The sequence below is a fragment of the Lycium barbarum genome, chromosome 12, assembly GCF_019175385.1.
Source record: "Lycium barbarum isolate Lr01 chromosome 12, ASM1917538v2, whole genome shotgun sequence".
Lineage (NCBI taxonomy): Eukaryota > Viridiplantae > Streptophyta > Magnoliopsida > Solanales > Solanaceae > Lycium > Lycium barbarum.
The window spans coordinates 84,264,932-84,277,386 of NC_083348.1; the positions used below are offsets into that span (position 1 = coordinate 84,264,932).

The following is a 12,455-nucleotide window of genomic DNA, read 5'->3' on the forward strand; positions in this document are numbered from 1 at the left end:
GTTTAGGGGTGTTTTGATGTATTTTGCCCCAAAAGAAATAAGTTGGCGTACTCCAATTTTTTTTTTTTTTGGCTTATAAGCTGCTTTTTTTAAGCCCATCCAAATAGGCTCATAGTCTCTTTGTGTATAATACTTTGTAAGAATCTATTTTCTATTAATGATGATAATGCTTATGTATTTATTACTTCTAAAAATGCCTTCATAGCTTTTTCTATTTTTCTTAGCTCTTGTCTTCGTTTTATATCTCTATATAAATTCCAGTAATTAATAGCTATTTGTCTTGCGAAAAGCTGTGTTTTCATATAAAGATAATTAATATGGCTTAAAGTATTTTAATGCTTGCTTCTGAAAGGATTTTCGAGATCTTATATATCCTAATAGTCTATATACTAAAACTGATATTATATCTATTAACTCTTGTAATCTTTGTTGATTGTCTTTAGAGTTACTTAATCTAATATATTTCGAGTATAGCCTATTTAATTCTTGTTTAACTTCTAGATAGTGATCTTGCATGTATTATCCCAATGGAATTAAACGTACCTTCCTTTCTATATATCTAATAGATTCTTCTCCTCTAAATATTTCGTCGTTTATAAATTGTATTTCCCAAAGAAGATTATTTCTAAAGCTTAAAACGTCTGTATTAGTTTCTAAGGCTTCACGATGAACTGTTTCTAAATAATTAACATATTCAGTAAGAAATTTTCTAGTTTTTCTAATGTTTATAAGTCTTTGACGGGTTAGGTATATCATACGATAATGGAAACTTATATATTTAGTAAAACTATGTTGTCTCATAGAAACTTGTCTTTTAGAAAATGGTCGTCTTTGTCTAGTTGTAAATGGTCTTCGCATAAAATATAGTCTTAAGGTCCAAAAATCTTCTAGCTCTGAGTTGTATCAAATACTCCCTCTACCTGAATTTATGCGCCTCGCTTTCTGTTTTAGTTTATTTAATAAAAATGCACCTTTCGTATTTAATAAGCTTCTAATCATATTTTGTGTTTTTAGCCTTAATAACACAATCTCTTATAGGAATGATATGACATGTTTAAGATTACGAGATTCAAAGAAGATTTATGGTATGTAATACACACTTAAGTTTTAGCCAGATTCAAAAGATTTTACATTCTTAAACTTCATGTCAAGTCAAACTAAGACACATACAATAAAACGAGTGAAAAATATTTACGGCCTTTTATTCAGGTTTGGCTTTAGGCCACAAATTTCGTTGAGCCGCCCCTGAGAATGAGTAGCTCGTACAATTGTGATTGGAAAAAACTTGAATGAAGGCGCTCAATAATCTTTTAGTTAAAGAATAGATGAGAAAATTACATCAGTTTATTCATACAAAATATTGAAAAATTAAAGTTAATTTATTTTTTTTATGTAAAATCATTTATAGATAAACTTAGTATCTCCAGAATAACCCTAATTACCTGATAGTATAAGTATTCAGAAACAGTATTGAGTTAACTATGCTTATTGCTCCAACATCTAAGCATGGGATTTGTCCATATTGACAGCTTGAGGAATTGTGTGCAACAAAAGTAAATATGCCTTCCCATTATTTATTTAGTACTTAAAATTGTATGAATTAATGGAGACATTTGAACTAGCTTACATTTTTCCAGTCCTAGTTGGAAGTCTTAATGCATGGGCTTTTCCAGCTCACAGGCCTGTTGACATGTCCAAATTCCTTGCCAGGGCTTCTCTAATTTTCCCAAGCCCAATTTCACAAATCAACTGCATAACCCCAACAATCTGTTATCAATGAGCTAAGAATCCAATTAGACAGCACAGATCATGATTTCATTGATACTGGAATTGGTGTATGATGGTTCAAATGTTGGCAACATTATGTTGTCCTTCTAGTCACTGTAGTGCCACCTTGGAGACAAAATACCATTAGTTGTTTATGTAATAATGTTGGGATAATTACAGATCTAATTTACAAAATAGCTAACAAATGTATAAGTTTTGTATATTTAAGTATATACAATACATATAATATACATATATTATATGTACAGTTACAATCAGTGCATATATTCTGTATATTTGGGCTACTATTGGTAATGAAGTTTGACCCAAGGGCCATAAACGAAAGAATCCCAATATTAATGTTTCAGTTGGACAACCAATGGAAATTCGAACAGTTTTCCTTAACATGAAGAGGCAAAGCCCTCACGGTGCCACACAGAATAAAAGTATTGAATCCACTTCCTCTTCATTTTTTTTAAAATTAAATTAAACTAAAGTTGAATGTGTAGTACTCAATAAACTGATGAAAAGCCAAGTTTCATAATCTGGACTACTTCTTTTGGGTCTAATATGCCAAAGGCCCAAAGTTAGTACAGCAAGGACCGTGATATTATCCTTGCACTGGACTTGTGCTATCTATACATAATGGATCAAGTGAAATGCTGAGCGAGCATTTATATATATTTAATTATATATCTAAATAACTTGAACTTGAACTTAGGCGCGGGCCGGGTCGGATCTTTAAAAAAGATTTTATTGAACAATTTTTTTTTATTTATTTAAAATTTGAATTTAATATTTAACTTTTAAATTTAACAAAACATTGTGTCTATTCAGAAAAGGAGCGTTTCTTCAGGATAGTCTCCTTCTAAACTTCTATAAATACGGACTCATCCCATAAGAAGCGATATAATTTACATGTACGATCAAAAGCTTTGTTATATCCTGATAGAGATTTGCTTGTAATCCCTAAAGAATATACAGGCATAAACTCTTGAAAGATAGTGATTTTTCACGCCTCAAAGCCTTTAATTTTCTATTTTTCTTTTCTAATTTTTCTAACAATTTTCAAGAGTTTATTTGCTATGGACAAATTATTGTCTGCTGTTGAGAATCCAAAAGAACTAATCAAACTAGATAGTTTTGATGGATCGAATTTCACTCGCTGGAAGGACAAGATGATTTTCTTACTCACTGCGCTGAAAATATTTTATGTCCTTGATCCATCGCTGCCTGCACCACCCGAACCTACCCCAGAAGATACTGATGCGACCAAAGCAGAGAGGAAGAAACGAGAAGAAGATGAACTGCTCTGTCGAGGTCATATTCTGAATACTTTGACTGATCGGTTGTATGATTTGTACTCCAATCTGAAATCTCCAAGGGAAATCTGGACGGCGTTGCAGACTGCTTATGAAAACGAGAAGCGAGGTATCGATAAATTCCTATCCTTACAGTATTTTGAATTTAAGATGATAGATACAAAGCCTATAATGGATCAGATTCATGAATTACAAATCTTGGTATCAAAACTAAGCGATCTTGAAGTGAAAATTCCTGATGCACTTCAAATAGGTGCAATCCTTTTTAACCCCTTTTTACATGTATTTCAGTCACGTATGACTGAGGTGCAGACATACATGAAAAAATTATTTTTGACAAAAAAGATTAAGACACATAACTGAAATTTTAGCCTATTTTTACATGTACTTTAGTCACGTACGACTCAAGGTCAGGCATACATGAAAAAATTCAGATATACATGACTGAAATTTTAATCAATTTTTACACGCATCTCAGAAAAAATGTCTGAAATTTGCCTTGGCAAGCCATACCAAATATCAGGTAAAAACGTCTGATGTTTGGCCTTCACAAGACCACAATATCAGACGCGTTATGAAGTTTCCAAGCGTCAGGCGCGAAGTGGATACACGTGCAAAAAAAAAAAAACTAGGTAGGTATTACTTAAATGGCGCGACCAAAATAGGGTATTTGTGCACTTCGGCCTCAAAAGCTAGCTCACGAAGGGAGGATTAGCAAGACCATATGAGGAGACTAAATTTCCATTCCTTAGCCGATGCGGTAGTCTACACCCCCAAGCATGCCCAGGACTGAACATCTAGAGCATGGACAATATAAGATGGGGGCCCAACATCGGTGACAATGAATTGGAATGAGTCTATCTATGATACCAAGTAAAGAATAGATCTCTGGCTAACTCAACTTCAAAAGCTAATTCAGGAGGAAAGGTAGCCTAAGACCATATAAGAAGACCAAATTTCCATGCCTTATCCGATGCGGGACTCAGTTAGGCCCGGTTCATATTAGACACTAACCTCCTCACTATGGGTTTGATTCTTTGTCTAGATTGTTCATATTAGACACTAACCTCCTCACTATGGGTTTGATTCTTTGTCTAGATTGTTCATATTAGACACTAACCTCCTCACTATGGGTTTGATTCTTTGTCTAGATTAAGTTCATTAAAACATCTAGTTAAAGTATGACGGTAAAACTTGAACTCAACAACTTTGCTTAATATTATATTGAACTAGTAATATTACCCGTGCTTTGCGCGACGTGAAAAATATCGATAAACTTTAAAATGACATTTTTATAAATGACATTTGGTCTAGATAAAATTTTCAAACATAAAATATAAAATTTTGTAATATATTAATGAAATCACAAATATAAACAACTACATTTTTCGCTATCAAATTTTATATAAGAAATAATTTTTGAAGGAAATTTTCACTTTTACATATGTGTCTGATGGGGTTTAGCACATATTTATATTAATTTAATATATAAATAAGTAATTTTTCTTGATTCTTTCATAAGATAGTAGAGTAGATGTTTTTTTAAAAAAAACTTTTACTATTCAAATAACAAAAGCATGGAACCAAAAGTAAATAATTCCAAAAACAAAAAAGAAAATGAAATAAGTGGCAACGCCAATATTTCCATAGTTTGTCCACCGAATTCTGTTATATATTGATTTTCCTAAAAAAATATTCCATTCTCATTTTTTCCTTTTAATGCTCGTTTTCTCATCTTTTTCTGTTTTTCAATCTCCTTCTCAATCATCCTCCTCAATACTTTATTGCCTTCTTTCCCTTTTGTCCGGCTTCCTACAACTACTTAATTATTTAGATATATGCACTATTTAGATATAAAAGTTGGGAGAAAATGAATATTTATATTGTTAAAGAAGATGCAGCGCCTCTAAAGGGATAATGAAAGATTAGAGGATTGGGAAAACGATAATTCATCAGTTATGCCCGATAGTCCGAGTTTCAACTCCATTGCGATTTGGAGGAGTGTAAGAGTAGTAAAAGAATTTTAATTTTCAAATGTTATCTGTATTTTTTGGTGCGTTTCCATGGCAAAAGTTTAAATTTTTGGTGCGTCTGCATGGTCAAAGTTTAAAATTATTGCTAATTTTTTTGTGATGGTATATTGATCAGAGAGAGTAGAATGGTTTTCCCATGCGGTGCTTGGAGTTTGACGTTGTTTTAAAAGAAGAAGCCAACGGTTAGAGAAGAGATTTACACTAAATAGGACACAACCTTTCTGAAGAGTTTCCATATTTTTCAGTTTTATTTTTAAATTTTAAATAGGAAAAAAGGGTGAAAATTTAAGGAAAAAGTTAAATATGTATGCTGGTCTAAGAGAGTGCCACATCACCGGGCCTATGTCTCTCTTTTATATATTTAAGGAAAAAGTTAAATATGTATGCTGGTCTAAGAGAGTGCCACATCACCGGGCCTATGTCTCTCTTTTATATATACTAATCTCTATGTTCATGCTTTCCACGAATATATCTTGCTTCGCACGAATATATCTTGCTTCAAATGCTACGAAATGCATGCATAAAATATAAACTTTCTACAGCTTCTAAATTCCAAAAATAATTATTGTTCCGTCAAATATGTACGAAGTACAATAACCAATTCTCTAATATCTATGTACGTGCATCGCAAAATAAAAAAAATAAAAAAATATATTAGAAATTGTAATGATAGACCTGACTAATATTAACTTAAATTTACACATAAGAACAAAAATAAAAATATTAACTCAAAAAACTGTCATCTCCTCCCTTTTTCGTCCTAAAACTCTCTCGACACCACCTACAATAGTAGTCGTCGTTTTGAAATAGCTATATGCTAATATATAGTATTATCCTTTTAAGAAAAAGAAGAAAGAACAAAAAAACTAAGTTAAAATCTCCGGTGACCTCCTTTAAGAAATTGCTCTTATCAATATTTATATTTATGAAGTAAAACTAACAGCTAGAATGGATTACACTTTTTTAGACAGAAAAGAAATTGCTCTTATCAATATTTATATTTATGAAGTAAAACTAACAACAAGAATGGATTACATTTTTTTAGACAGTTGATGGCTTTCAATGATGCAAATTACCTCTTCGCTAATATTATCTTCATGCGGTATAAAAGATATCATTAAAGAATTCAATGTGGAAATTAACGAATTGTGTTTCATATAGTGGTGATATGTGATTGAAAGTGTTCTTGTCCTTATAGAATTGGTATGGTTTGAAAAGTTTAAACCTGATTAAGATTATAAGTCCATAAATTCGAATTAGATGAAGTTTTTGATAGAGATAAGCTTCAGCTATCTCAACTAACGTCTAACTCCATTCCTAAAACATAGCCAAGAATTGTAGATAGACTAGACTTCTAGATATCTTACGTAATAGAGTTTATATTGGTATGGATGTCTTAGGTTGTTAAGCTAATAGGGCTAACATATACCGTAGGACTCTTGCCCAGGAAGACTATAAATGTGCCATCTCTATGTATCATAGTCTTTAGAGAAATACAAAGCCTTTCTTTCTTATATTGCTTATACTTATATTTCTTCATGGTATCAGAGCCAGTTTCAATTAAACGATCTTGAAGTATTAAACCCGTGATAACCACCATGGCCGCCTCTTCAAGCACTTCTCTCACCCTTTCACCCTCTTCCCTTCACCAACTGGTTACAATTTGCTCAATACAATTGAAACCAACCAACTATCTTGTTTGGAGAACTCAAATTCTCCAACTTATGGAGACTATGAAAGTCTCTAACATTATCAAAGATGATGCTCCTACTGAAACCATAGATAATGAGAAAGGAGAAGCAATTCCGAACCCTAAGTTCACAGAATGGGAAGAACAAGATGTTCTTGTTAGGAGTTGGCTCTCTGGAACTATGACCGAGGAGTCCATGTTCCTCATTATAGGATGCTCAACGGCTAAACAAATGTGGTCCTACCTTGAGGATACTTACCTACAACCTAGCAAGGACAAGGAGTTTCAATTAAAGCAACAACTTCAAACCATAAAATTAGGCGCTAAATCAGTGGATGAGTACATAAAAGAGTTCAAAGGAATTTGTGATAGTCTTATGGCTATACACAAACCATTGGATGAAGATAGCAAGGTTATTAACTTTGTTAGGGGTCTTGGTAGCAAATACAAGACTTTACGCACTGTGATGCTCGGAAAAGCTCATTATCCTACATTCACACAATTTTTGAATGCTCTTAGAGGATTCGAAATGAGAGAGGACGATGAGGAGCAAGTGACGCAGCCACGACTTGACTCCACTACTGCCTTCATGGCACAAAAATATCAAGGAAGAGGTCGTGGAAACTTCTCAAGAGGAAGAGGACAACAAAGGGGAAGAGGACACAAACCATCATACCAGAAACACTTTGGAGGAGTGAATCAAGAGACCAATCAACCAAAAGATGGCTCAAAATCGAATCCCTGCCAGATTTGTGGAAGGAATAACCATACTGCACCTTCTTGTTTCTATAGATGGGATTATTCCTATCAAGCACAACAAGAAGTTCCTCAATCATTAGCGGCAATGAGTTTCAATGATCAACCAGACAACAATTACTACATGGACTCAGGTGCTACTAATCACATGGTGCAATCTGCAGGTATACTTAAAAATCCATCTCCCTTTAGAGGAAATGATTCTGTGATGGTAGGAAATGGTGATACTCTCAAAATTACACACATTGGTAACACAAATATTGGAAGAAATATATGTCTAAAAGATGTCTTTGTTGTACCTAAACTCAAGAAAAACCTCGTCTCTGTTAGCAAAATTGTGACAGATAATCCATGTTCTGTGGAGTTCACTGACATTGGTTTTTTTGTTAAGGACAAGCAAACAAGGACAATTTTGGCCAAGGGAAATAGACAGGATGACTTGTACACCTTGGACGGCGATATGCACAAGGCGCTAACATCCACGAAGACAGAGAAAAATTCGGACACAATTTGGCATCAAAGATTAGGGCACCCACACTCGAGGATACTTAAGTCTTTACATAGCAATAAGTTAATTGATGTTAGGAGTTGGAATAAAAATTTCTCAATTTGTACTAGTTTTCAAATGGGAAAAAGTTGTAAGTTACCTTTTCAAGTATCCAATAAACGAGAGTTTGAGCCGTTAGCAAAAATACATAGTGATTTATGGGGACCAGCCCCAGTTGCATCTTCATAAGGAATAAGATACTATGTTATTTTTGTTGATGATTGCACAAGATTCACCTGGATATATCCACTAAAGAGGAAGTCAAATTTTTTTGCTAACTTTGTGACTTTTCACAAATTAGTAGAAAATCAATTTTCCAAGAAAGTTAAGACTTCTCAATGTGATGGAGGGAGGAGAATTCAATAGCCTAGTCTTCACAGGTTACTTAGCACAACATGGAATAAAACAACAGGTTTCTTGTCCACATACACCCGAACAAAACGGTGTCGTCGAGAGGAAACATAGACATCTTGTTGAAACTGGTCTTAATTTGTTATTCAATGCAAATTTGCCTATGTTCCTTTGGGTTGAAGCTTTTATAACTGCGGTTTTTCTAATCAATAGAATGCCTAGTTCTACATTGAGTATGTCGTCACCATTTTCAAAGTTATATGGACAAGAACCTCACTATAATACTATGAAAGTTTTTAGATGTAGGTGCTTTCCTTACCTCAAAGGTTACAGCAAAGATAAGTTTCAACCAAAAACTTTTCCATGTGTGTTTATTGGATATAGTCTTCTTCACAAAGGCTACAGATGCTATCATCCTCAATCTCGGAAGGTTTATGTTTCAAGACATGTTATTTTTTATGAAACTAACCTACCTTATCTTTATTCTAGTCCTACTGAAAATGCAGATTCATCTTTTTCTCAATTCAGTACGTTCCATGAATTTTTGGTGCCACAAAGATCTCTGGAAAATGCTTCTTACCAATCTGTTGAAGAAGAGCCATCTGAAACGCCTAATGAGTCTTGCTTGCCAGCTGCTATAGTTGATACAATGTTGACTGCCACTCCCTTGCAAACTCCTCCTAATGAACACTTTGAATTAGCCTCCATGGATAATGATACTGCTGCACCTTTAAGTCCACAGCCGAATGAAGATGTATCCTCCACAAATAGCTCACCACCAAGTTCATCCTCTATTAATCCCACTACCAGTGAAGTTAGCATCCTAGCTAATGACCTTCCCAATTTATCCAATTTATCTTCCCAGCAAACTATACATGGCAAAACCCCTCGACCCTCCACTTTTTCTCGCCCACCCGACTCTTCCAACACTCACACCATGGTCACTCAAGCAAAATCCCTACACCATCCGACCCTTATTGCCTCTGTCCAGTCCGCTTGCAACGACAATAGGGAACCGAAGTCTATTAAAACGGCCCTGTCCCAGCCACATTGGCTCCATGCCATGCATGAAGAACTCCATGCACTACGCACAAATGATACTTGGCGACTCGTTCCCCGACATCCTCACATGAATGTCATTGGCTCGCGTTGGGTTTTCAAAACCAAGTTAAAGGCCGATGGTTCTGTCGAACGCTTCAAAGCTCGCTTAGTTGCAAAGGGGTACAATCAAATTGAAGGAGTAGACTTTGACGACACATTCAGTCCAGTAGTGAAGCCAACTACCATTCGCCTTGTTCTTGCTGTTGCTACTACTCTCCACTGGCAAATCAAGCAACTCTATGTCAAGAATGCCTTCCTCCATGGCGAACTTAAGGAGACAGTTTTTATGGAACAACCTCCGGGGTTTGTCGATCCAGTATTTCCAACTCATGTGTGTAAGCTACAAAAGGCCTTGTACGGCTTGAAACAAGCACCCAAAGCTTGGTTTCACAAGTTTAGCACCCATCTTCTTCATCTGGGATTTACTTGTAGCAAAGCAGACTCTTCTTTATTCATCTTGCAGTCTTCTCAAGGTACCATTTTACTTTTATTATATGTCGATGACATACTCCTCACAGGTAGCGATTCCTCTATGCTTCAAGCCTTAATTAGCGGCTTGAAATCCAAGTTTGCCATGAAAGACATGAGACCTCTTCATTATTTCTTAGGCATCGAAGTTTCACGTACCAAGGATGGCTTACACCTTAACCAGCGAAAGTATGCTCTTGATGTTTTAGAGAGAACCAAAATGGCGTGCGCTCGTGCCATTCACACTCCACTTGCTCAGAAACATGGCTTACACGATTCAGACGGTCCTCCGATTGATTCTTCCAAATTTAAAAGTGTGGTTGGAGCTCTCCAGTACCTAACTCTCACGCGACCGGACCTCGCTTATGCTGTAAATCTTCTTTGTCAATTCATGCAGAATCCGGTGGATAATCATTGGACTGGTGTAAAAAGAGTGTTGCGGTACTTAGCTGGTACAACTCAATTTGGCCTCCGAATCTCTGCCCATTCATCTCTTAATCTTGTTGGCTTCTCTGACGCTGACTGGGGTGGTTGTCCTCTAACTAGACGATCCACCACTGGCATTTGTGTATTCCTTGGATCGAATTGTGTATCGTGGGCATCGAAGAAACAGTGTACTGTCGCTCGGAGTTGTGCCATTCCCCATCTCCAGCTTGAGGGGGATGATAGAGATAAGCTTCAGCTATCTCAACTAACGTCTGACTCCATTCCTAAAACATAGCCAAGAATTGTAGATTGACTAGACTTTTAGATATCTTATGTAATAGAGTTTATATTGGTATGAATGTCTTAGGTTGTTAAGCTAATAGGGCTAACATATACCGCAGGACTCTTGCCCAATAAGACTATAAATGTGCCATCTCTATGTATCATAGTCTTTAGAGAAATACAAAGCCTTTCTTTCTTATATTGCTTATACTTATATTTCTTCAGTTTTAACTGTTACAATTTTACAATTTTATCCAACATGAAGTTATTAAAAAAAAATAGAATTAGAGTTTATTAAAGGTATAAAAGTTATTCAATATTTAAAGAATATTTTAAATAACTAATATTTATATTCAAGCTTTTATAATAATATAGATAGATAGAGAGATATAAATTGTCTAATTCAGAAACACAATTTAACAAGTAAAGGTTTGCATAGAGTCATTTAATAATGCATGAAATCATTGACGAGAAGTACGTGCCCAACAGCTGATTTGAATAATTGTGTTTTTAAATTTTGGTTGTGGCGACTTTTTAGTTCTTAATAAGAAACTCTTTTACTATATGGTATAAGAAACTCCAATATCTAAATAAATCGCCTATTTTTTAAAGAATTTTTTTTTTTTCATTTCAAATGCTGCACGGCTTTGAATTCAGAATTCAGAATGCAGACAGAAGTTGTCAAATTTTGGATAATTATTAATCGAAAAATATCTTTTTAAGGGGAAAAAATATCGGGGGCAGGGGACCACAAGCTGCCTTGTGACTCATCATGAAGGCAAATAATATTTCCATTAGCTTATTATCTTTGAATTCACTTGCAACTTGTTTGGTTGGTTTTGTATAACATTATTTTTTTTTTAATTACGATATTTGTTTTGATTGTTACTTTAATTTTATTATGTCTTATTGTTAAATATTTTGTTATGTAACAAGAAAAGTCTCATTTATGTAACGATCAATTTAGTGTGTTCGCGTTGACGTATTTTTTTCCATTTTGCCTTTGCTTATTATTCGTTAATTACATTTTATCATTTATTTTACCCTTTTTTATAATAACTCTATCTCGTACCCTATTTTTCTTTATAATATTGTAACTTTATCCTTACATTGTTGATGTGTGTCATTATGTAACGAAAAAAAAAAAATACAACATAATTAATATATCCAAACATTGTATTCATCAAAACAATATGCAATATAATATAATATGTTATGAAACAATACGTAAAAACCCATCCAAACAAGTTGTTAGAGCTTATTAATTATTGCAAACTTGGAAGCAAACCATTCCCACAGTTTTTCAAACGTTGAGAATAACTGAACTCATCTGTTTGGCGTATCAATCAGAAGAAGAAAACAGAAAAAAGAAGATTTGTGCATTGCAAGTTGCAACTAGGAATAACTCGTGACCATATATTGGTAAAAGACTAAAGGTAAGGGTATGGTTTGTATGAAATAATAGCTGATTTGAAAAATGTTTTACGTCCTTAAAAAGAAAGGTGATAATTGTGACTGCTTTTGATATCTCGTGACTAACTGACTAGCTCATTAGTAGTAAGAAGTAAGAATAATAGTTACAGACCAGTGGACTAGCTAAGATGTTCAAGTTAGCTAGTTAGCTAGCACACCATCGTTATTAAGAAGATTGAAAAACAACGTAAAGTTATGATGGAAACAAGGGGTATCAGGTATGAACTATTGAATAACAT

General features: G+C 34.4%; 1 protein-coding gene across 1 annotated transcript; it reads left to right on the plus strand.

Annotated features, from left to right (window-relative positions):
- The first annotated feature begins 2,578 nt into the window (after positions 1–2,578).
- LOC132623715 (uncharacterized) lies at positions 2,579–5,998 on the plus strand. Its single transcript, XM_060338512.1, has 2 exons — positions 2,579–3,198; positions 5,238–5,998. Exons 1-2 carry the CDS (start codon positions 2,853–2,855, stop codon positions 5,276–5,278), a joined length of 387 nt encoding a protein of 128 aa, XP_060194495.1. The 5' UTR covers positions 2,579–2,852; the 3' UTR covers positions 5,279–5,998.
- Positions 5,999–12,455: the final 6,457 nt, after the last annotated feature.